The sequence below is a fragment of the Apium graveolens genome, chromosome 5 (genome assembly GCF_009905375.1).
Source record: "Apium graveolens cultivar Ventura chromosome 5, ASM990537v1, whole genome shotgun sequence".
In the NCBI taxonomy this organism is placed as follows: Eukaryota; Viridiplantae; Streptophyta; class Magnoliopsida; order Apiales; family Apiaceae; genus Apium; species Apium graveolens.
Genome location: NC_133651.1, coordinates 246,256,676 through 246,284,260, shown reverse-complemented (window position 1 = coordinate 246,284,260; position 27,585 = coordinate 246,256,676). Strand labels below are relative to the sequence as shown.

Sequence of the window (27,585 nt, the reverse complement as noted above, 5' to 3'; positions counted from 1 at the left end):
ACCCATGACATAATGGAGTGGAAAATAAGGATTTTAAATTAAAAGATGACCCCAATTATGGGGAGTAGGATGAAACATTTCATACTACGGAAACAAAAAGTCGAGTAAGGAAAGGAGACCCGAGATGGTACCCCTATACCGCAATTCATGGACCTGTCTAAAGAGAACTTAGACTATTATCCCCAACCACCACCCTGAGGAGACAGTACGGTGAGAAATTCTTTCAGGACCTTTAAGTCGCTAAGCTCTCAGAGTTCCATGGAACAAGCTGACCCAGCCGAGGCAAGAGCCTGGCTAAAGGAAATAGAGGAATCATTTGAGATTCTAAATGATTGACGAACCACAAAGGACTGTTTTTGTCACTTACCCTCCTAAGAGAGAGACCACCTGCTGGTGAAAAGCCAAGAAAGGCACGGAGCCAGAGGTTATAATAAACTGATTTAAGTTCAGTCAATTGTTTTAGGAAAGTACTTCCCAAGGTTATGGAGATAGTGTAAAAGCTTTAGAGACAGAACAAAGGCAGACGAGTATGATGAATTATGAATCTAAGTTGTAAAAGTTATCAAGATTCGTTCTGAGGACATGAATCCAGAATGACGGGATGTATGAAATCAATGTTTATGTTGTGTTGGTCCATGAAATAATGATAAGAGAAAGGAAAATAAAAAGAAACTGAAGTGGAAAGGAATATAAAGGCAATAGAGTTTGAGGAATGATAAGGGAGTTGGGGATGAGGAAACCCTAAAGACTCGTAGCAATAGACATAGAAAAGTATGTAATCGTCAGGATGAGGGTGATATACCATGAGTTAAATTGATGGTTGAAGGTATAAGAGATACATATATATTATCCCCTGTAAGTTGGGAGGATTCGAAGAAACCTTGAGATAGTTCGAAGGATAAATAATAAGACGCGGATAGACTGAGGAGACAAGAAAGTAAGAAATTAAGAAAATTGGATGAAGGAAGTGACCTTCAAGAATGTGAAGTGTAAGACCGGTGGCTTGATACCCAGGAAGGGAGACGCCAGGTATGAAAGATATCCCAATATTGAGATGACTGTTGAGATAAACAACAAAAGTAAATAAGGATTTATTAAGAAGAAGTTCACGTTGAACACGACCAATATCTTCCAGATCATCCATGTGATCATTACCAAATCAGGAAAGAAAAGTGGATAACCATTTTTATCTTTTGGAGGCCATGTGGATTGACCTTAACTTGAATAAGGATGCTATTGTGAAATTCGGTATAGACTATCGAGGTGGAAATGATTGAATAAGATACCCTTATCAGGGATATATGACTTTATTTATTCGTGGAAGGATGCAGGTACCTTTTTAAGGTGGAATTAAGGATAGAACATTGGTAACTTAAAATGAATCCTAGGGGAATGCATAAAGGTTGGCATTTCACCCTTAATAGGGACAGTATGAGTTTTGACAGGATGAATTGGAAAGGGTTAAGGTAACAACAACCTTTAAGGATCAGTGGAGAAATTTTTCAGAAGTATAAATGGTTCTAGTAATAGTGAATGGTATTTTGATATGCCCTGTATCTAGGGAATACAGGAGGAACGATTGAAGGATAACCTTAGAGGTTTTACAAGGAGAAAGGTAATATTCAAAATTCTCAAGAATAGAAATGTGGATAAAGGTAATATGACGTAATTATAATGATGCCAAGTGGGGCACGTGTTAAACCACGAGAAAGTATGGATCGAACCAGTAATGGTCAAAATTGTTCAGGGCAATTAGGACTTAAGATAAAAAAAAAATGTTCTAAGTATGATTGAGAGTCAGTCTTGACAGTGATTAGCCTCTAAAGAATGAGGCAATAACTTATGGAAAAATAGTGATATTTTTTTTCCCATCTGATTTTAAGGAAAACATCTTCACTCAAGCAGTGATCGGAAATAAGGTAGAAAATTTATTTGGAGGTGGTAAAAATGACATTGACTGTAAGGAAATTTTACTATCAGGAAAGGCCAAAGAGGTGGCCGACACTTTAAAGGTAAGTGGATGATTATAGGCGCGTGTGCCAAAAGAATACAGTGATGATGGTTAAAAATGTGAAGGTTGAATTATGGTTTGGAAGATTGACATTCCTTCTGATGACTGTGCAATACCCAACCGTAATAGTAGTTGGTAAAGGTTTAATTCGTGTAATCGCCAGGAACGGGCTATCTATCTTAGGAGGTACTATCTTGAGAATAATCCAGGACCATGTTTCAAAGAGGACTAAACGAACCTTTAAGTTAAGTCTTCTATTGAAGGCATATGATTAAGAATGGTATTAACCCGCTATCGGTGCTTTGATTGAAACTCTTCTGCAATTTTATATGCTTCATGTCATGTATGTATGTCAGGATCAGGAGTGTTCTTCATGAATCAGGAGTGGTGATTATGTTACCTCCTTAGAATGATTTGATACGACATGGATAGACTCCGTATGGTTAGCTATTAAGACTTCATGGAAAATGAATGACTACAGTAGGTCAGTGGTGGACCATAGTAAGGCAGCAATGATTCTGCGAGTAATGAGCTGATTACAACCGTGAGAGTTGTATTGGAATGGGTGTTGAGATTGAGTACCACTAATCGGGTCGTGGTAGTGTATAAGTTATCATTGATAGACTAATTAAGTAGAGTATCTACCTAGTGAATTATTATTCTTTCTTATCAATAGAGAGTCGTATTATTATACGAGGAAGGTTGCGGTGCAAGCATAGAATTCAAGTAACGATGATGTCTAGAATGAGATCCCAGATTCGATTTTCGATGTCGAGGGAGTTTCAAAGGTGATTGTGTATGAGCTCGAGGAAGAGCATGGGTCCATAGAATGATGAACGGAATAGAAATAATTAGGCACGTGAAATGCGATGCTATAACACTTGATGTTGATATAAATACATATATGTTTTGTTCTTCTATGACAAACCTCTATAGTTCAGAGGTAGATTCCAAGCCAGATATTTTATGGCAATAAAAATTTTTATGAATATACAATTCTCTTCAATTCGTTCTTTTCTCTTCTTTCATTTCATATAAACTGAGAAGAACAACCCTTCCAGGAAGGGGAGGTATTGCCGAATGACTATCTATCTTTGTGATAGAAGCCTAGTAGGATACCACATGTTGTTTAATTGCTTGTCAAGTACTAAAGGCTGGCCACCTTCTGTACTAACTATGCGATATAACAAGTGTTCATGATCATAGTGATCTCTCAACAAATTCCTTTACTTCTATTTGGTTGATCAAATTTTGGAAAATAGAAACAACTGAAAAAGGAGTAATAAAGTGGTGGTAGTATGCGGAATGGGAACACATTCGTGATACTAAGGTTGGCATGGTTATTAAAAGGTTATAGAACGCTAACGAGCAAAAGTATAACCAGTATAATATTAGGAACGGAAGGTAGTAGCGATTACGAACTGGAAAAGAATGGGTATTGAGAAGTAAAAGCTTTAATGTTAAAAGCTATAATGAGAGTCTGTGCAATAGACTTGAAAGAAATTAGAATGATCACTTAACACGGATTGAGTTTTCTTACGACAATAGATCATATGTCAGTATTGAGATATCGCCGTATGAGATCCTTGAGGGAAGACAATGTCGATCTCCCTTATGATAGGATGAAGTTGTAGAGCGCAAGATGCTCGGACCCGCAGTAGTCCAAAGGACCAAGGATATGATAGATCTAATCAGAGGACGGCTGGTAGTAGCCCAAGATGGACATGATGAGTATGTTGATTTGACACGAAAGGATAAAGAGTATGAAATAGGGGACCTAGTAATGTTATAGGTATCCCTTGGAAAGGATTGATGAGGTTCAGAAAGAAAGGAAAGCTAAGTCTACAATTTATTGGACCCTTGGATATGTTAAGACGTTTGGGAAGTTAGCATATGAGCTAGCCCTAACCCCGAACATGTAGCAGGTCGTAACGTGTTTCACGTATCAATGTTAAGGAAGTGTAATTTAGATGCCAGATAAATAGAGGCATATGAGCGCATAGACATGCAACCAGACGTAACCTATAAGGAGCAACCAGGAAGGGTTGTAGAGTGAAAAGGGAACAAGTGCTTAGGAGAAGGGTTATCAAACTAGGCAGAGTTTGGTGGTAGGACCACAATGTGGAAAATTGACTTGAGAGTTAGAAAGTGCAATACTAAGGAAGGTATCCCTATTCATTTTCTATCTGATTCCGGGACGGAATCCTTTTAAGGAGGGGAGACTGTAATAACCCCAATTTTTGGAAATTTTTGAAACCCTTATGAATAGTGTTTTTGCTGAATGAGAAAACTTTTCATGCCACGCTATGTAGGGGTTCTGTTATTGATCTTATGGGATATTATTAGTACTCTATGAAGTATATAAGTGTATGTAAAGATCGTCAGAATCCAATTCCGAACACTTTGGTTTTTCCCGGAAATCCACAAGATACGGAGAGAATTAAGTATAAGGTGACAGGATAAAAAGGATTTAAATTAAAGGATTATAAGAGAGGATCATAGAAGGAATATAATATATTGAGAAAGGTTAAGGGAACCTAAGTAATAAGATCCCGGGTATGATCCTTCAAACGATAAACGAGAACGAAAGTTAAGCGAATCGTATAGCAGATCAGCGGTCATTAGGCAAACGATTAGGAAGTTAATCAAAGGGATTAATGGGAATGATGTCATCCAACCAATAGAAAGAAGACAAGGAAGGAAGGATGACATCATGAGGATGAGGTAAGCATGACATGGGAAGGAAGGAGGTGTGGTTGAATAAGAACCACACAAATTCAAGGGCAAGGTAGTAATTTGCTAAATCAAAAACAAAAACCAAGCCAACCAAGCTAGCAAAATCATTTCATCAAAAATCAAAATCAACCAAGGCCTTGTTCTTCACTTTGCTCTCGGCTTTTACACATTTTAAAGGGTAGATTTTTCAAAAATCAAGATCCAAGCATCCTTAATTGGTAAGAAAATTCCCTAATCATCTTTATGCTTAGTTATGGCTATATCATGAGTTTAAGCCATTAATTCTTTCTCTAGCTTCTTCATTTAATCAAAGAAGAAGACAATGAATAGTGTTTTCAAGTTTTTAACTTGAACTTTTTCTTGTTTTTCTTGAAGATCCAAGCTTTCCTAAGGCTTCTCAAAGTTTCTTAAGGCTTCCTAGCTCCACCCACCACTCCAAGGAAGGTATACCATTTCCAAACCCTAGGTTCATATATATTATAAGGTGATTTTGATGAGTAGGATGTTATGGTATCTTGTTGTTATGATTAAAGTTTGAGATTTGGAATGGTAGTGAAATGAAATGGTAATTTTGTGGTTTTGATTTAAAGAAACTTAAGTATGATTAAAGTTAGGTTTAAGCATATGTATGAATGATTAAAATTGAATTGGTTGGGATTGTTATGATGTGATAAGGATGGATGTTTGTTGTGTGTTGGATTTGAGGATGGTTTGGGTTGATTGTGGATGGTTTAAAAAATGGGAAATCGCGTAAACATAGCCGTCGTAACGTCCGATTTTCTTTGGACTGTTTTTGTGCATAGCATTAGGACCCGAGAACCCCCTGCTAGATTGTGACCACTGCCATGTTTAGATAGCTCATGTTACGAGCTCCGTTTTGATATGTAGTTCGTTCGATTCCGATTTACGGTTTAGGAGAAACGACCGTTTCAAGTAACGGCATTTCGCGAACGAAACTTTTTCCCTCGCCTTACTTTGGAATGTAGGTTAAAGACCAAAAAAGGGTTAATTAATGTGTGAAACATTTATGGTAAGTGTTTTAGGCAGTTGGTAAGTCACTCGCGAAGGAATCGCTTTAAAACTCGTAAAGGTTAAATTATTAAAAATGGTGGAGCCGAGGGTACCCGAGTGACTTAAGCGAATCAGTGAGCGCAAAACAAGCGTTAGAGTCTAAGTTAGTTAAAGTATAGATTTACAAGTGACTTTGGTTTAATTCCAACTTACTTGTTGTTTATAGGTTACCAGACTCGTCCCGAGCCATTCGTAACCCCCAGTCGCTCAGGCAAGTTTTCTACCCGTTATACTGTTGTTGTGATGAATATATGTATATGCATTATCTTGTGATAGATGCATGTTGGTTAATTAGCAATTTTTGCGATATATTGGAGCATGCTGATATGGTATATATATGCATGCCTGTTTCATATTCTTGAAATTTATATATGTTGGTTCAGTTGATAATACCTATGCTAAAGGATAGTTGTATCTTGCATATACCCTTAGTATAGGGACTCAAAGGTGAAAATATTTTCTAAAAACCGGGAGTCGAGGATCCCGAGTAATCTTGTATATATGGATATGGATATATATATATATATATATATATATATATTTATATATATATATATGGTTATAGTTTTCCAAACTATTAATCGAATAAGGTTTATTCGATAACTTGAAACTTTATTTTATTATTGAATATTATTTCGAATAGTATTCGAGGATTTATGACTCCTTTTATTTTATTTATTGAATATTATTTGAATATTCATTTGAGGATGTATGATTCTTTTATTTTATTTAATGAATATTATTTATAATATTCATTCGAGGTATTATGACTCAGCTTATTTTATTTATTGAATATTATTTGAATATTCATTTGAGGATGTATGATTCTTTTATTTTATTTAATGAATATTATTTATAATATTCATTCGAGGTATTATGACTCAGCTTATTTTATTTATTGAATATTATTTGAATATTCATTTGAGGATGTATGATTCTTTTATTTTATTTAATGAATATTATTTATAATATTCATTCGAGGTATTATGACTCAGCTTATTTTTTTTATTGAATATTATTTGAATATTCATTTGAGGATCTATGACTCCGATTATTTGCTGAAATATATTCTTTATTTTATTAAAGAATAAGATGTCAATAATCAAACTTATTTTCGATTATTCAAATAAAGATAATACTTTCATATAAGTATATCTTGGGTTATTTAATACTCGTTTCAAGTATAAATTTTAATACTTCTACTTCAATTATTTTTATAAAGATTATTCTTTATGGGAATATTATTTAATTAATAATATTCAGATATTTTCTAAATATTCTGGGGACTGATTTACTTCATTAAATCAGCCTTACTCCAAACACTCTTTAAAGTGTTTTCGAGTCTTCAAAATGATTTTTAAAGAGTCAGAGCGGATCCCAAAACTCATTTTTATATTTAAGATCTTCCTTTTAAAGGGGATTTAAATACTCGCTCAAAACTTGGGGAATCCGGCTCTGTGGTGTATTTTATATTCGCAACGAGGTTGCAGATTTGGTAAATGAATTGATTACTTGCCCAACGTTCGGGAAGTAAGCCCATCTCATTGAGTCGGCATAAGCGACAGGCCGGGGTACGGTCTATTATTGTGTAAGTGGCTGGGTGGCAGTCCATCAACGCGTGAGGGACCGGGGTACGGTCGAGCGCGAGGTCCTAATGCGGCCAGGGTGATGACCGGTGAGGAATTCGTCCATCTACTAGTAGAAAAGGTTACTTATTGGTATCTTTGCCTGATCAGCAAGATATCGGGTTTATGCCAAAATTCTTTTCCTTTCCCAAAATTCATTGGATGTTTCAAACTCTGTTCATACTTTACATAACAGAGGTTCCAGGAAATGTTTAAAGGGGTATATATGTGTGGATATATATATATCGGGACTAAAGAAAGTATCTCATAACTTTTTCATTCAATAATATTTCAAAGATTGAATCTATTCAAGTCTTATCTTGTGGTCTCATCAGTGGGATGAACTTTTGAAATTGATTGTAACTTGAACGGTGGTAGTTCAAGTAGTATTAGGGAATGATATAAGTGTAGTGAAGTATTTGGTAACTTCATCTTTTAAACTTATATCTAATTAATAATTGTCTTATGTATGACAAAGATTTTCAGAAAAACGTTGAGACAAGGTTAGATATATGAGATCACCTTGCAACGATATTTTTTTATATACAGTTATACACTGGGATTTTGTGTATATTATGCATGGAAGAGGACTTCCAATATTTTGAAAAGTATATATGTATATATATGTACTGAATATTTTGCGACTTCATCGCATTAAGTTATCAACTTGGTTCATTTCTTTTGACCAAGACTTTCATGAGTATTATGAGTAGACTCATATATTGTTAATCATTATACATATTATTTTGGTGGGCTTGCTGCTCACCCTTGCTTTCTTCTTTCATCACACAACATCAGATAGATAAGATGAACAGGACCAAGCTCCCAATTCGCGAGCGGATAGGAAGCGTTCCGCAGCTTCCTATAGGCATTGAAGTCACTGTAGCTGAGGTAGGGAACTACCAATAGACTAGGCTTCAACTTTTGATGTACCAGATTTATGTATACTTATGAATTGTAATAATGGCAAAGAAATGTAAATTTATTCAGAACCCTTTTAAGGTGTATTGACTTATAATTGTGGAATAAAACGACTTGTGATTATTTGTGGATGTTCATCTCTGAGACTATAACGTGTGGTGTGTGTTTATTGTGGGGTCACAGTACAGAGTAGTTGATTGTGTATTAAGATTGGGTGTTATTAAGGGAAATGGATCTCGTGACAACCCGGATCCCCGACCCCGGATCTGGGGGTGTTACAAGTTTTTACTCCTCTGTTGTTATACTTATGTTCTCAACATTGAAATCTTGTTCTTCATTTCCCTCGATTGTTTTTTCTTTGTGTAAATTTGTGGATCTGACTAGACTTTGTGTTGTAATTTTTTTTGTTTCAAGTAGGTTATTTCTAAAATGGGTGGATGCACTGGCAATGGGAAAAGGGCAATGGGAAAAGTGCAACAGGCAACAGTATATTGTAGGAGGATGCATTTGTATCTGATGCCGACTCATTTGGTGTTACTCGCACATGTGAGATGCGTACAACTGTCTTAGAAAACGGCCAGACTCTTAATGTTATTGACACGCCTGGTATAGTTTCTTTCTAGTTGTCTAGTTGGACTTCCATAGTTCTCTACTACAACAAACAAATAGTTTCCTTTAAGCTTTATTTGATCTAATAAATCTTACGCAATACATATGGCAGGTTTATTTGATTGTTCTACAGAAACATAATCCACTCTTAAAGAGATTGCTAAATATATCAAGATGGATCAGAATGGTATGCATGCGGTTCTTGTTGTTCTTTCGGCCAAGAGTCATTTCTCATAAGGTGAAGAGACAGTCATAAATAGCCTGAGGACTCTGTTGCAACAGGTGAAAACAAGACAAAGTCTCCTGGTGCTACATATATATTTAAATTACAACAGGTGGAAACAAGACAAAGTCTCCTGGTGCTCAGTCTGCACTTCGTGCACTTGCTCGTTCATGAATGAAAATTGGTCGCATTGGTAATTTTTTTTCCTGATTAGCTTATGAACTTGGAAATGAGTAGACTATAGCCATGTAAGGAGTACATAATTGACTTTCTATTTGCCTCTTTTCAGAGGATGTTACTCCAATCCCCACTGATAGCATTCGCAGAAAGGGTGGTTGAAGAGGAAGGAGGCTGTGAGTTCTGGTACAGCAGCACAGAGCAAGCTACTTTTGGTTTTAGTACTTAAAAATTGTATAGTATGAGTTGGCTAATGGAATGCTTGTATTTTATTTGAAATGTATGTATAGTATGGTATGAGTAATATTTTGGTATTAGACTTGTAATTTGGATGAGTACATTTATGCTTCTGTTTGAATGTTTTTTGTTGGGATGTTACATTATTTCGGTTCCCTGTGGCTGTAAATAGTACCAGGATGGCATGCAATTTACAGAATATTAACATCACAATGGTACATGTAAACCGATGTAAAAAACTGTACAAAAGACATCATGTAAAATAATATTAAATGAAAAAGAACTAAAAAAACCGATGTGAAATAGTCATTTGACATCGGTTCTGAAAAGAAACACAATATATTTTAAGTCAAATAACATCGGTTTGAGAAATTGGCTGATGTTAAACAAAAAGATTTAACATCGGTTTCATGAATAAAACCATGTCTTATCCATCATTTCAAATCGGGGGCTGACTTAACCGATGTCTGATCAAACATTTCACATCGGGCAACTAATCTAACCGATGTCTGATCTAGCATTTCACATCGGTTTATTCGAAAGAATTTTAATTAATGGTGTTTAGAGCTTGTAGATTTCATGTTTTAATGGATAAATACCTCATAATATACCCATATTCACCTATAAATATTGTAATATAAGCTGAAATTTGTTGCAAAGACATCACATTTAATCTTAAAACCGATGTATAGCACTGTAATAGACATCGGCTCTTAACCGATGTCAAAGGCTGATGACATTTAACATCACACGCGAAGACATCGGTTCAGATTTTTTTTAACATCGGTTCTGAACCGATGTCTGATCCCATATTTCTAGTAGTGATCTCCATAATCCACAAAACAACTTAATCAATCAAAGATATAAACATGCTTAAACAACTATTGCACTTAATTCACCATCCGATCATCATAACAACTTAAACTAATCAACTTAATACTAAGGTATTGAAGAGTAATACCTTCCTTGGAGCTTCTAAACAATGCAAGAGCTTTGAAATGCCTATGGGAGCCTTGATCTACTCTTAAACAATCTTGGTCTTTCCATTAAAATCAAGAAATCAAAATTAGTTTCTTGAAAATACTATTCATCATCTTCTTAGATAAATTATTAGAAATAGCTAGGAATGGAATGTGAGGCTAAGATTTCTACGAAGCATGTAACTAATCAAGGAGAAGTTAGGATGAATACCTTGTAAATTAGTAAGAAATGGAGCTTGGACTTTGGTTTTTAAGAAAAGAGACCGAAGTTTTTCTTCATGAAAAGGAGAGAGCTTTTCTTGCTTGTTGCCTTGGTTTTTGTGTAATGAATTAGCTAGGTTGATTACTTGGCTAATAATGAGATTAGAATACCTTGATGAGAATGATCCTTGAATAAATATCTTCCTAATTTGCATACATCATCTTGCTTTCATCACTAGTAGCTACTTGTCTCATTCTTATGGTTTGATGATGTCATCATCCTCTAATATCTTTGATTAGTACTTAATTGCTTGGTTAATCCCCTTGTTATTTGCATAAACTTGACCCTTGGTCGCTTATTTATTTTATGGTTCGCTTAACTCTCATTCTCGTTGATTGTTTGAGGGATAATATTCGGGATCTTATTACTTGGGTTTTCCTAAACCTTTCTTAATATTATATATTTCTTTAATGATCCTCGGTATCTGGTGGATTTTCGGGAAAAATCAAAGTGTTCGAATTCGAATTCGAATTCTGACGACTTTTACATATACTCATTTATATTATGAAATAATAATACGATCTCAGAATTTCCATAACAGAACTCTTCTATAGGGTGGTCTGATAATTTTCCACAATCAGCAAAAATTAACAAAAGTTACTATTTATCAAGATTACAAAAAAAATCAGAAATTGGGGTTATTACATATACCGACTTAAGAAAACTTTACTATTAGCTTAATAATTATTTCTAAAAATATTATAGTGAATGAAGCATATAGACGTGGAACTTTTATATTTTTTCTTAATTCTTCAAATTAATTAAACATATATTTAAATTTCAGAATATCATCAAATACAAAAAAATAATAATTCTCCCATCAAGTATTTTTTTCTTCACCAAAAATATTTGTACATGTAATGAATATTTGTACATGTAATGAATGTTATCCTTGTAAAGTTCACACCATTTGATAAGGCTGATGTCGAATTTAGGAGTGCGAAATAATTCATTCGGAAGGATAGTTCCCTCCTTTTTTGGTGGGTTGAAATTCAACCGCCAATCATTAAATACAATCGCCTAATTTCAACTGATTTTAAATTCAACTGATGGCGGTTATATTTAGCCTTGCACATTCAAACAACTGACAATGGTTGAATCTATACATTCTATTAGGCCTTACTTTCTCGTATTGTTGGCTTGTTGCTGGATTGGGTTGGAACTCGGCTCGTCCTAGAGCTGGGTTGAACCTTACCTGAAAGATTGGCTTGTTGATGGATTGGGCGGGAACTTGGTTCGTCCCATAAGTCTGAATCACTATAGAGCTGGATTGAACCCTTAATTGAGAGATTGGCTTGTTTTTGGATTGGATGGGATCCTGACTCTTCTCATGAGTCCAACTCATCTGGGAGCTGGGTTGAACCTCTGATATTATCCAGGCTCTTCAGGATGACATGTACATGTATAAATGTACATTATTAGAGGTGACAGCCGCATAAAAAGCTAGATCACGATCTCACCAGTCAAGGTAAAAATGAGATCGAAAGATGGTAACTCTCCTCTTCAATTCTCTTTATCGTCAAATATTACTTCATGTACTCCCATGTAGGGCTGTTCACGAACCGAGCCGAGCCGAGTTTTGATCGAACAGAGCCGAGCTTTAATTTTTTTTCTGACGAACCGAGCCGAGCCGAGCTTTCTAATCGAACAAAAAACGTGTTCGAGCTCGAGCTCGTTAACTAACGAGCCGAAAACGAGTTTGTTCGCGAACATAAACGAGCCGAGCCGAGTCGAGCCGAGCCGAGCCGAGCCAGAAAAAATTCTGGTCAACCGATGTTTGACTGTGAAAATAACTTATCAAATAAATTTATTTTTTTTTGAAAATTTGGTTATATCACTAAAATATATATATCTTGACATCCATACGGTTAGATCGAGGAAAAATATTTTTAAAAAAATCGAAATACCAATTAATGACTAAACACTAGTTAGTGGTAATAGTCAAACTAGTACTTGACTGTTAAAATAACAAACCAAATAAAATAATTTTGGTCTGAAAATTTGGTTATATCATTAAAATATATTTATTTTGACATCCATACGGTTGGATCAATTAAAAATAATTTTAAACAAGTCGAGATACTAATACAGGACTAAACACTAGTTACTAGTACTAGTCAAACTAATATTTGACTGTTAAAATAGCAAACCAAATAAAATTATTTTGATCTGTAACTTTGGTTATATCAATAAAATGTATGTATTATGACATCCATACGGTTGGATCAATATAAAGTATTTTTAAAATAATCAAAACAACAAATCAAGGACTAAACACTAGTTAGCGGTAATAGTCAAACTAATACTCGACTGTTAAAATAACAAACCAAATAAAATTATTTTGATTTGAAACTTTAGTTATATCATTAAAATATATTTATTTTGACATCCATACGGTTGGATTAATTAGAAATAATTTTAAATAAATCGAGACACCAATACAAGACTAAACATTAGTTACCAAGACTGGTCAAACTAATGTTTGACTATTAAAATAGCAAACCAAATAAAATTATTTTGATCTAAAACTTTGGTTATATCAATAAAATATATTTTTTATGACATCCATACGGTTGGATCAATTAGAAATAATTTTAAATAAATCGAGACACCAATACAAGACTAAACATTAGTTACCAAGACTAGTCAAACTAATGTTTGACTATTAAAATAACAAACCAAATAAATTTATTTTGATCTAAAAATTTGGTTATATCAATAAAATATATATTTTATGACATCCATACGGTTGGATCGATATAAAGTATTTTTAAAATAATCGAAACAACAAATCCGGATTAAACACTAGTTAGTGTTAATAGTCAAACTAATGCTTGACCATAAAATAGAAAATCAAATAAAATTGTTTTTGATGTGAAATTTTGGTTATATCATTGAAATATATATTTTATAACATACATACGGTTGGATAGATGAAAAATATTTTAAAAAAAATCTTAACTAAAATATAATTATGAAGCTACATTTTAAAATTAGAAACTAAAATATAAAATTTCTAAATCACCTCAAAATATATCACATATGGTATGCAAAATTATCGTTGGAAGATAAAAAAAATACAGTGAAGTCGGATTTAAAAAAAAATCATACCTATATAAAAATATTTAGGATATATTAGAATTTTTTTGAATTTTAACGAACGAGTTCGAGTCGAGCCGAGCCGAGCTCGAGCCGAACAACCCAAAACTCGGCTCGAGCTCGATTTGCTTAACGAACATATTTTTCTGTTCGAGCTCGAGCTCGAGTTCGTTAACGAGCTGAGCCGAACGAGCTCTTAACGAGCCGAGCCGAACGAGCTCTTAACGAGCCGAGCTCGAGCTTGTTCACGAACAGCTCGGTTCGTGAACAGCCCTGAGTCCATGATCCCATCCCACTACTCGCACGTGAACTGGGTCATGCATTATATATACAATTATACACGTATCTTTTTAGTTTTTTCTTTTATGTTTTTACATAATACTTCCTCCCTCCCTGATATTTTTATTGCACACGTTTTTCCATTCATATTTTTATTTTTATATTAATATTAAATATAAAAATTTTATTATATTAAATTACTCATAAATACGAATGCCACAAGACTCATGACTGTATTTGATTTTATAGTTTAAACATAAATTAATAATCAATCATTTACCTAAAAGTCAAAACAGAAAATGATTTTTGGGACGGAGGAAGTAGATGATTGCCCTTCTTTCATAACCCTAAGAATCCTCAACACATTCTCCCTTTAATTTTTACTATTTATTTTATTTATACTTTAAAATGTTATCACTTATTTTAATCTATTTTAACAGGATAATTATAAATTATTATTTTATGATATTTGTTGGGATAATTTTGATTGTCTGAATTTATGTACAAAAGATAAATTTTAAAAATAATAATTCAAAATATAATGTCAAAGATGACTTTAAAACAATTAAAACCGAAAAAGTTGTTGCAAATTAAACTTTTCATATTTCTATCATAGCTAGTTTGGATAATTATGCCAACACATTATGTTATTTATCAGTTTGCCCATTTTTTCTTTATCTTCAATGTTTCCACAATGGGAAGGAAAATATGTGTACTGGATAAGGAAAAGTAGCTTACTGTAATTACAAAATATAGTTATTACACCAGGCCGGACATATCTTCATGAGCTAGGTTGGCTATTGTTACTTGGAAAGCTAACACCGTTTTGTTTTGTACTTGTGAAGTTGTATTTATGTATTTAGAAGCTACTGGCCAAATAAAAGTTACTCCTACATACTAACTACAGTATTGTACAAGCCTCTTTAACTTTCATAGAACTATCTATCTTGACAACCCTCAGTTTCTCCTACACAAATCAACCCAACTTGAAAAAACAACTATAACCTAATTATGTCGGTGATTGGTCACCCACATGATGCTGTTTTGCAAACCCGATATCAAAACCCTACCGATCCAGTACAACATGTAGAAGTCGAAGTTCCAGCTTTTCCCCTAAACGTCCCCTCTCCTCTTTTTGACGATTTCGGTACAATGGAAGCTGATCATACTCAACAAACCAATTATTTGGGGCCGATCTGGAATGAGCCTTTGCCTAGAGTTAATGTCATTAACATGAATACTACAGCACAGGAGAATTTTACAATTAAGACTTGTAGTGCAGGCACTCATCTTAATTCAGATCCTAGTCACGACCATTCTTCCGAAATGAAGAAAAGTAGTTTGAACAAAGGTTCAACAGCAAGGAAAAGTGGAAAGAAAGATAGGCACAGCAAAATCAACACTGCACAAGGTGTTAGAGACAGGAGAATGAGATTATCCCTACACACTGCTCGTCAGTTCTTCGATCTTCAAGATATGTTGGGCTATGATAAAGCCAGCAAAACTATAGATTGGCTTTTTTCCAAGTCCAAGAAAGCCATCAAACAGCTCAAATGTTGCGGTAACCAAAATCAACAAACTAAGTATAAAATTGTTTGTCGAAATGGTCCTAGAGGGTGTGAAAAATCAGAACAGAAGAGGAAGGTAAACATAGAAGCAACAGAAAATGAGCGTGAATATGGCCCAAAAACAGCGGAGAAATTGGTAAGAAGCGGAAGTACTAAGTGTGTTGCCAAGGAATTGAGAAACAAGGCAAGAGCAAGAGCAAGGGAGAGAACAAGGGAAAAAATGATGATCAGATGCCTTGAAAATTCAAATTTCAACTTCTGTGATGAAGCTCACAGTTTGGCCCACTTAGGGACTGCTGAATACCTTGCACTCTTGAATGCTACTGCTAGTTCATCTGGATCAGTATCTTGCTCGATGTCTGATTACGATTTATTGACAGGTGAATTAGATTTCTTTTCCAAGAACCTCTGTTACACTGGAAACTGGGAAATCACTCCGGAATATTTAAACCCTAACTCTACTAATTTCCTTGAGGACCCTCGATACCACTTCCAGTATTCTTATCATTATCAAGTCGAGTAGTACTCACCCGGGTGCAAGAGTGAGCTAGATCGTCGAATATTAGAAAGGTTAGTTTTTTAGATCTCTTAACTACATTAATCTACTTTCACATCTTATTTGTAAAGGTAAAATTAAGCTCATATGTAAATGCAATTTCATGTGTCCTGTATATATTTAGGTTTATATTTGATTAGGGGATTCAATGGTTTGTAATTGCATCAACTCAGTTTCCTTTAAATGAACATGCACTTTTGGGATATGCTTTGCCAGCTTCTTCAGGTGCGGCACCAAAATGCCAATTCAATATTTCTAGTGATATAAGGTCGATTTGTAACTAATCTATTCTGGATCCCGATAAATAATTAAGTGCTTCGCCAAAAAAAATAACCGTGGAGTTGCACAATTAAATTAAAAATCTTAAGTTCATACTCCTAATGTCATATTATTTCAATAACTCTAATGTCTTTGTTTTCGTCTAATGAGCAATGTTAAAGCGGATCTCTGAACAAACAACTTCTACATGATAAGCCGATCGAGATAATTAAAGTGAAGAGGGTGATTTGATCAGATTTGTTTTGCTAATTTAGTTTTCTTTCTGTTGAACAGGATGCTAATATATTGGATTTGTTTAATTAGATCACATCTAAATAATCTTACTATCGTTACAAACCCCATTAGGCCTGCTAGCTGATCAACTTCATCACACAAGTAGGATTAATTATACATGTATAAACTGCTTCAGAACCCTTCTGCAAAAGAAATATGAATCCGTGATTTCACTCTTGAATTTTATAAGCAAGTTGTTTTCAATTTTCCGTCTGTACATTGATGAACCAGAAGAGGTGTTATGTATATTACAGTCCGAAACCGTGGGGTACAGTTTGGTTTTAACACTTTATGTAATAATTAAAATCACGACCATACACCATAATTGTTTACTGTTATGATATAAATTTAAACCTGTAATTAGATTTAGGGCATGTAATGGAAATATGATAAGGCTGATACTTTTTAACGAATTGAGTGAACAATTATGTTGCTACTCACTGACAAACCCTTGTGCATATGAAAGTATATGTACAAATGTAGATGAAGTCATTGCCAAACACAATGTTCAGGCTCGAGCCATGCTGTCATACTAGCCCTAAACCATATATAAATGATACATATAAATATAGATATTTGCACAAACGGACAATTCCGATTTCATATTTTTTTTAGTTAATTAATTGCATAATATATATAATTTTTTTAATAGAAATGAGGAGTGAGAACTTGAACAAATGATCTCTTGTCATTGTCATGGTCATGAATACATTTTTACCAGATTCTCCAAACTATATAATAAGACACTTTCATATCACACTACTCAAGCATGTACTACTAGGTCTTATAATTATAAAATACATGTTTGGAAGAAAAAAATGTTTTGGACCAGCTGGGCAAGCTTGTATGTGCTTATGTGAAGCCTATGTATATTTTTTGCATACATACTTAAACTTCCACAGTCAACATTACATGGAAAAAGTTTAGTTCATCTTCCACATATTTAATGACCAACTGAGGCACTGAGCAAGATGGCCTTGTTATATGTATTTGTGGACTTTGGTGCATGTCTTAGGTTTATTTTTAGGTTTTTAGGTTAAGACAGGATGTTTTCTGTCCAGAGGCAACAAAAAGTCTTCAACTTTTTCTTCACGGTACCTGATGAGAGCATCTCAAAGAAGAACAAACCATGTGAAAGATGATCGATCAACAGGAAATGTAAACAGCCACATTAATATAAGTTCAATATTGTATAACCATCTCTCTCTCCCCTTCCTCCCCCTCCTCCTCCTCTCTCTCCCTCCATCTCCTCTTGATCCCTTTTTTCATATCCATCATAAAAATAAATGTTGCATTTGATAAAAATTAATAGGTAATTTTTCAAAACTATCCATGTATTTTGTGATTTTCAAACTTTGATTTTTCTTTTAAACTTATTTCTCATTCCTCAATGTATAATTCAAACCGCCTCCAATGGGAATTTTTAGTTAGTTATGCGTAAATCTTAAAACTGATTGTTGCCACTTCACCAGGAAAGATGTCATTTTACCTATTTCTACTAGCCGGTTCCCTTTTGAAGTGGTCGGTTTTAGGAGGTCAGCTTATATTTAATTTTATTTTTTGGAAAAAAAATACATGCAAAATAGGAGAGGGATTGCATATATTTTTTTAGAAGCAATAAACTTCTATATCGTTAGCATTAAAATAAATTCATAATAAGATGAGATTTAATGTTTATTTCACAATAAAATGAACCGAGTGATATTTAGAGGAGATAACTGATAAGAATTAAGAAACCAAATTCCTGCAAATTCCTTGAAACATATTTATAACAAATTAGTTGTCGTATAAATAGTACTCCTAGTATCTTATTATTTCAACAAAAAAACAGGCGCAACCCTAAGCTAGTCAAAAGGACAACGCTGGCTGCAGTAAGAGCAAAAAACGACAAGAGAGATATAAAAAAGATACTGGCACCACAGTAGATAAGGGTACGAGCATATCAAAGGGACCACTATAAGACATAGACTAGACGTCCTTTACTCAACCTAAACACAGTTTGAACTTGAATAAATTAACTATAAGTGCATGCACCTACATGTTCCTAAAAGAACCACAAAACTAAATACAAGAAATACAACTATATCTACCTTCTTTTTGGATCAGAGATAATCGTTCTCGGAAGATCTTAATCACGTCATGAATAACGGGTACATTTCGACTCATTGTGTGATTCATTATAAAAAAAACGTGTATTTTAATTTTTAATATATTTTGAGTTATTAGTTGAGTCGTTCACTATTGATCGGACACTTGGGCTAGATTATTATTAAGCTACAACAATATTGATGAAAATTGAATTCTGGGAGGAAACATATGGATTACGGTCAGAAACCCCCTAATTATTTGACAAGTTGCAAGCATTGATTAAGATTTGATTGTTTATAAAATAACTATCTTGTTTATAGAACTGTAGGACTGCACACCAAAGTTTTGGTGACGACATGGTAATAACAAAACCGATCGATCAACGTTCCTAAACCCTTAATCTTAGATTGGCTTAGTGTATCAATATAGACACTTATAAAATTTATACGAGAAAATGTTTTTATTGATTGTATCTTCAAAGTTACAAATGGGAGATTGCAAGTACAAGATAAAGATTACAAGTAAAAAATATGCATTGCTAAACTAAATCGGGTAAAGTCTATTTATTTTTAGAGATAAATTTGAACTCAAGTTTGTTGTAGCAGCACCGTGTTGATATTGATCACCATATTACCATATTTCTGTTGTAAACTCTTTATCCGATTAACCTTATCCTCGAGAATATATAATTGATACAAGAAATATTATTATAATATTGTCCGCTAATTACCCCCACTTGGAGAGGGTTGACTATTATCAGGACACACTACCAACTTTAGCTAATCGACAAAACTGATCAGCACCCAAAGGTTTTGTAAATATGTCAGCAAGTTGATAATAAGTAGAAATGTGCCTCGGGGAAATAAGACCAGAAATAATTTTTTTCACGAACAAAGTAACAATCTAATTCGATGTCTTTAGTTCATTCCTGAAAAACTGGATTTTCAGCAATGTGATTGCGGCTTGATTATCACAATATACTGGAATTGAACTAAAGTGTGAAACACCTAAATCACAAAAAAGGTATGTTAACCCGTATAATCTAGCAATGAGATTGGAAAGTGCCACATATTCAGCTTCAACAAAGGAGCGAGAAAATATGGGTTGTTTGTTAAATTTTCAAGAAATTGGACTAGCTCTGAGCATAGTGAAATATCATGCAGTGGAGCGAGTTTTGGGACAGCCAGTTCAGTCAAAATCTGTATATCCTTGTAATTGTAAATTGCTGGAAGAAGAGAGAAAAATACCATGAGTGACAGTACCGCGAAAGTAGCATAATGTACGAAACACTGCATCAAGACGAAATGTGCGAGGATGTTGCCTAAATCAAATAAGATAATTGATTGAATATAGAATATATAGTCTAGTGACAGTAAGGTATAGAAGTTTACCAATGAGACGACGATATTGACTAGGATTTGATAAAGGTGTGCCATCAGAGGGTAACAATTTTAAATGTTGTTCAACTGGACATGGAGATGATTAACAATTTCTGAATCCAGAGTCATCTAAAATATCCAAGACATATTTATGTTGACATAAAAAATGCCTTGTTTGGAGCGAGAGACTTTGATACCTAAAAAATATCGAAGAGTACCCACATTTTCTAAAGAAAATTTGGATTGGAGATAAGAAATGATGGATGAGATAAGGATAGAATTATTACCTATAATGACAATGTCATCAACGTAGACAAGTACAAAAATGGAATCATTTATTGTATGATTCATAAAAAAGAGTGATGGCTCGAGATTGAGTGAAACCTAATTCAAGAATAGTCATAATGCAATAGTCCTTACCTTTGAGAGAGAAGGCAATAGTCATATCTGTGGAGTTGAACTCTGCAGTTGTCCAAATCTCCTCAATCACCTCACAGTAGATGGTTGGGGCTTCCAGCATTGCATAGCTTAGTTTGCAGTTTTTGATGAAGTCCATCATCTTGTGATAATTAGAATGGGCTTCATTCTTTTCAACCAAAGCTATGAAATTATTCTCTTCATAAACAAATCCTGTTTGAGACATAATTTTGACTACTGGTGCCATTGTTGTGAGTAGAGTTTGCAGAGAAAAACTTGAGAATTTAGAGAGAAAGAGAATAAGAATTGCAAGAAAGCGTAAAGTGAGAATAAGAGTTCAATTGGGCTTTTATACTTTCTTGAATTAAAACGTAAATAAAATGATTAAATGATACTTTTAAGTAAGTTACAGTCGTTCAAGAACAAATAAAACTGTAGAAATTCTGAAAACTACCTTAAATACAAATACATACAACACTGTATATCTGTATCAACGGTTGAGTAAAAGAATCAACGGCTGTGACTCACTTATAGTAACTGACGTGACACTTCAACGGATAAGGAAAATAGTTATCCGTTGATGAACAACACCATTTTATCCGTTGAAGGATAAAATTACCAAACAAGTATTTGTCTTTCAACGGATAATGAACATCTGTTGATAAAACAATTTTGGCTTTCAACGGATAGAGAATATCCGTTGATAGGATAAGTCTTAATTAAAGCCAGCTTTGTTCTTGCAGCAAATTCATTTCAGGCTTCAAGACAGATTATATAGATGACATAGATTATGAATAATTAAGCATACCTAACTCACTTACTAATCTTGTGAATGTTGATTCATCAAGTGGCTTGGTAAATATGTCTGCAATCTGCTTTTCACTTGGAACAAAATGAAGTTCCACTATACCTTTCATCACTTGTTCCCTAATGAAGTGGTACTTGATATCACTGTGCTTGGTTCTTGAGTGCTGCACTGGATTTTCAGTAATGGTAATGGCACTTGTATTATCACAGAATATTGGAATTTTGTCAACAGTCAGACCATAGTCAAATAGTTTATTCCTCATCCATAGTATCTGTGCACAGCAACTACCAGCAGCAATGTACTCAGCTTCAGCTGTTGATGTGGAAACAGAATTCTGCTTCTTGCTGAACCATGATACAAGCTTGTTCCCTAGAAATTGACAGGTGCCTGTAGTGTTTTTCCTGTCTATTTTGCAACCTGCATAATCTGCATCTGAGTAGCCAATTAGATCAAAACCAGACTCTCTAGGGTACCAAATTCCTAGATTTGGAGTCCCCTTAAGATATCTGAAATTTTTTTTAATAGCCACTAAGTGAGATTCTTTAGGGTCAGCTTGAAATCTAGCACAGAGACATGTAGAAAACATTATATCAGGTCTACTAGAAGTTAAATATAAAAGTGAGCCAACCATGCCTCTATAACTTGTAATATCCACAGACTTTTCAGCCTTGTTTAATTCAAGCTTAGTGGCAGTGGCCATGGGAGTTTTTGCAGGTGAACAATCCATTAAGTCAAACTTCTTTAAAAGATCATAAATATATTTAGTTTGACTAATGAAAATTCCACCACTAACTTGTTTAACTTGTAAACCAAGAAAGTAAGTTAGCTCTCCCATCATGCTCATTTCATATTTACTTTGCATTAATTTAGCAAACTTTTTACAAAGTTTATCATCTGTAGATCCAAATATAATATCATCTACATAAATTTGTACAAGTATCTTAGAGCCATTAACATTTCTAAAGAAGAGAGTTTTGTCAACAGTACCTCTTGTGAAGTGATTATCTAGAAGGAACTTTGACAAAGTCTCATACCAGGCTCTAGGTGCTTGCTTTAGTCCATAGAGTGCTTTCAACAGATAATACACATAGTCTGGAAAATTTGGATCTTCAAAACCTGGAGGTTGGCTTACATAAACTTCTTCCTCCAATTCCCCATTTAGAAATGCACTCTTGACATCCATTTGATAGACTTTGAAATTGGCATTAGCTGCATAGGCTAGAAAGATTCTGATGGCTTCAAGTCTGGCAACTGGAGCAAATGTTTCATCAAAATCTATTCCCTCTTGTTGAGAATAGCCTTTAGCAACCAATCTGGCTTTATTCCTTATGACAATGCCATTTTCATCCATCTTGTTTCTGAATACCCATTTTGTGTCAATAGAACTCTTGTTCTTTGGCTTGGGTACCAGCTTCCATACTTTGTTCCTCTCAAATTGGTTTAGCTCCTCTTGCATTGCTAAAATCCAATCTGGATCCAATAGAGCTTCTTCCACTCGCTTAGGTTCCTCCTGTGATAGAAAGCTACTATATAGACATTCATCTTGAGTAGCCCTTCTAGTTTGTACTTTTGATGTAGCATCACCAATGATCAGTTCAAAAGGGTGATTCTTGGTCCATTTCCTTTGAGGTGGTAGATTAGCCCTAGATGAGGTTGCCTCAGTATTGTCATGATGTGAGATAGAATGTTGATTTGTTGAAACTCCCCCTGAGTTGCTGATCCTTTGAAAGGAATTGGGAGCTCTATCAACTGATGAAGTGAATTGATTATCCGTTGACAGACTGTGATCAACGGATGCTTCATTATGAACTTCAACGGATGATGCACTTTGTCTTTCAACGGATGCTGCATTGCTTCTTTCAACGGAAGCTGAATTATGACTTTCAACGGATGCAGCATTATGTGCATTATCCAAAGGCAGATTCTGAATTCTTCTGGAGATGCCTTCTTTATCATTCTCATCTTCACTATCATCACATAAAAACTCAATGTTGTCAAATTTGAGTCCTTCATGATGTCCCTCATCTGTTAGTCCATCAATCTTTTTATCATCAAACACAACATGTACAGATTCCATGACAATGTTGGTTCTTAGATTGTAGACCCTATATGATTTTCCAGCAGAATAACCAACAAATATTCCTTCATCAGCCTTTGCATCAAACTTCCCTTTGTGATCAGATTGATTCCTTAAGATGTAGCATTTGCAACCAAAGACATGTAGAAAGTTTAAAGTTGGTTTTCTTCTCTTGAATAATTGATAGGGAGTCATGCATTTTGCCTGATTGATTAGAGCAATATTCTGAGTGTAACATGCACAGTTAACAGCCTCAGCCCAAAAATAAGTTGGGAGTTTTGACTCTTCAAGCATTGTCCTTGCAGCTTCAATTAGTGATCTGTTCTTCCTTTCCACCACACCATTTTGTTGTGGAGTTCTTGGAGCTGAGAACTCATGCATGATCCTACTTTCTTCACAGAACAACTTCATGGTTGAATTCTTGAACTCAGTTCCATTGTCACTACTAATATTCCTTACTTTGAAATCAGGATGATTGTTGACTTGCTTGATATGATTGATGATGATTTCACTAGCTTCATCCTTTGATCCAAGAAAATAAACCCATGAAAACTTTGAGAAATCATCTACAATCACTAGGCAGTATCTTTTCCTTGAAATTGACAATACATTGACTGGTCCAAAAAGATCCATGTGTAGAAGTTGTAGTGGTTCATCAATTGCAGATTCAAGCTTCTTACTGAATGATACTTTCTTTTGCTTTCCTTTCTAACAAGCATCACACAGTCCATCCCTTGTGAATTCCACTAGAGGCATTCCTCTAACTAAGTCCTTTTTGACTAGATCATTCATTGTCTTGAAATTCAAATGGGACAGCTTCTTGTGCCATAGCCAACTTTCAACTGGACTTGCTTTGCTGAGAAGACAAGTAATGGATTCTGCATCTGTAGAGTTGAAATCAGCTAAGTACACATTCCCTTTTCTAACTCCAGTTAGAACCACTTTATTGTCCTTTTTACTTGTGACAATACAGGCTTCAGAATTGAAGGAAACAGTATTCCCTCTGTCACATAGTTGACTGATGCTCAATAAATTGTGTTTGAGAACATCAACCAATGCAACTTCATCAATGATGACATTTTCTTTTGAAATCAAGCCATATCCCATAGTGAATCCTTTGCTGTCATCTCCAAAGGTTATGCTAGGGCCAGCTCTCTCCTTAAACTCTGTGAGCAGGGTGAAATCTCCTGTCATGTGTCTTGAACAACCACTGTCCAAGTACCATAGATTCCTTCTTTGTCCCTGCACACAACAAAATCAATCAAGTTGATTTTGGTACCCAAGTTTCCTTGGGTCCAGCCTTATTAGTCTTTTTCCTAGACTTCATTCCTCCTGCATCTTTTGACTTAGGTAACTTTGGGTCAACCTTGGTCTCAGATGTGGTTGGTTGAAGTGTAGGGTTAGTCACAGAATCATTTAACACATTTGATTGAATTTGATAAGGCATAGGTTGTGCAAACATGTTATTCCACATAGGCATATTGTATGGCATTTGAGGCATACTAAATGCAGTAAAATAAGGATTGTTAATATATGGCATGTTTGCAAAATGTGCATGGGGATTCTGGTGAGACATAACAGGCATAGCATGTAGAGGTGACATAGACATGTTAGGCATGGAGGGATTTGAAGGCATGGGAGCATTTTTAATAGATTTGCAATTTTCAGATAAGTGATTAACACTTTTACAATGCACACAGCTTTTTCTAGGAGCATACCTATCAGGTGTGTAATTATTATGTTTATTAATCCCTACCTTCCCATTTCTTTTAGATTTTCTTTTAGTTTCCTTCTTATCCTCAACCAACTTAAGCCTATCTTTTAGCTGATCTAAAGTCATGTGTCCTATATTCACCTTACTGACATCTCTGGATGTGCTAGCTCCTTCTTTGACAAAGTTCTTGAGAGTTGAATCATTCTTTTTATTGAGATTTTTATTTTTAAAAGAACTTGCCTGTTTTAATTGATGAGCCTTCAACGGATGCTCTTTTTCTTCCTTCAACGGATAACTTTCATCATCCGTTGATTCCACATCCATTGACAATCCATCAATTAATTCTAACTCCTTTTTGTTTTTCTTCCAGGCATCCTCACAGAATGATTCAATTCCCTGAACCTTTGCAATCTGAACACTAACATCCCTAGATGTTTTCCAGGCCTTGATTACCTCTTGCTCACTTTCTAACTGTGTAGTTTCTACTTTCTTAACAGCTTCTGCTAGTTCACTCTCAACAGTCAAGCATTTAAGTTTTATCTTTTCAAGCTCAATTACCTGATCCTCTAACACAGCATTCCTATCACTTAAAAACACATTATTCTCCTTGATCCTAGTGTTTTCTTTTGCTAGTGATTTAAGGGAAACACGCAAATGATATAATTCATTGGTCATATCATTTATGGCTTCATTGCATTCATGTTTAGAAAGCTGAGAGAGATCAGTAGTAATTACCTGGTTGCTTGATGAACTAGTTTCATTTTCATCAGAATTAGCCATCAGGGCTAGGTTGACATATTCCACATCATCATCTTCATTTACCCCATCTGCTGCCCAATCATCTTGAGTGAGAAAAGCTCTTTCCTTTTGTTTGAGCAAATCAAAATATTTCTTTTTGTAATCAACTTGCTCAAATTTCTTTTTCTCAGAATTTGGCTTCCTACACTCACTTGCAAAGTGTCCACTAATGCCACAGTTGTAACATTTGAACTTTGATTTGTCCACCATGTTTTTGTTTGGCTTAGTGAACTTTGTGTTTTTCCTGAACTTCATTTTTGCAAACCTCCTGGACAGAAAGGCCAAATGTTCTTCAATATCATCAGATTCATCCTGACTGGAATTGTCTTTATCCTCAGCAACTTGCTCTTTACCCTTGCTTGATTCTGATTTGCTTGTGCCAATTTTGAGACTTGGCATTGTCTTCTCCTCATTCCTGGCTTCTATCTTCTCACTGTCAGCTACAAGAGCAACTGTTCCTCCTTTTCTCTTACCCTTTTCCAACAGCTCATCCTGCTCCATTTCAAGTTCATAAGTCTTCATAATTCCATATAATCTTTAAAGTGTGAAGTTCTTATAATCTTGAGAATTTCTCAAAGAGACAGTCATGGGCTTCCATTCCTTTGGCAGAGACCTAAGAAATTTTAAGTTGGAATCCTTGACTTGGTACACTCTACCATACAGCTTCAATCCATTCAACAGTTTCTGAAACCTGTTGAAGGTATCATTTAATGATTCACCTTCTTCAAAGTGAAAATATTCATACTGTTGAATAAGAAGCTGCATCTTGTTCTCTCTGACCTGCTCAGTACCTTCACAGATGATTTGTACAGTATCCCAAACTTCCTTTGCAGTTTGGCTATTGATGACATTGTCAAACATATCTTGATCTAAGCCATTAAACAAAATGTTCATGGCTCTCTTATCCTTGCGGATTTCTTCCATGTCTTCAATAGTCCATTCTGCTTTTGGCTTGGGAATGGACTGTCCAACAGCAACTGTTGCAGTAGCAGCTGTGGCTACTTTGTGAGGGATGTGAGGACCATTTTCAATACAGTTGATGTAGCTTTCATCTTGAGAAAGAAGATGTAAATGCATCTTCACTTTCCAGTGATGATAATTATCTTTTTCCAGGACTGGGATCTTTACACCAATATCCTTCCTACTGATGATGGTAGCAGGAGGATTCTTCTGTGCACTCATGATGTTAGCAGAATAGATCTTTAAACTCTTTGTATGTTAAGAGCTTGCTCTGATACCAATTGTTATTCCCAGTGGACTAATAATGAGATTTACAGAAGGGGGGTTGAATGTAAATCTCAAAACTTTTTCAAGTTTTGAGCAGTTTCTAAGGCTGAGTGTTTGAGTGATCAAATGTGTGTGAATTGCTTGAAGCTGATGCAGACAGATATATATTCA

At 34.8% G+C, this 27,585-nt stretch overlaps 1 protein-coding gene and 1 long non-coding RNA gene across 3 annotated transcripts; both read left to right on the top strand.

The window, feature by feature from the left end:
• The first annotated feature begins 8,684 nt into the window (after positions 1 to 8,684).
• LOC141724185 (uncharacterized) lies at positions 8,685 to 9,678 on the top strand. 2 transcript variants are annotated; one of them, XR_012576525.1, is made up of 3 exons: positions 8,685 to 8,970; positions 9,107 to 9,389; positions 9,486 to 9,678. It is a non-coding gene; the product is annotated as an uncharacterized LOC141724185 (long non-coding RNA). The 2 variants fall into 2 exon arrangements; XR_012576524.1 differs by having other exon boundaries at positions 9,086 to 9,389.
• Positions 9,679 to 15,216: 5,538 nt separating this feature from the next.
• LOC141661684 (uncharacterized) lies at positions 15,217 to 16,537 on the top strand. The gene has a single exon (XM_074468690.1). The coding sequence runs from the start codon at positions 15,242 to 15,244 to the stop codon at positions 16,319 to 16,321; it is 1,080 nt and encodes a 359-aa protein (XP_074324791.1). The 5' UTR covers positions 15,217 to 15,241; the 3' UTR covers positions 16,322 to 16,537.
• Positions 16,538 to 27,585: the final 11,048 nt, after the last annotated feature.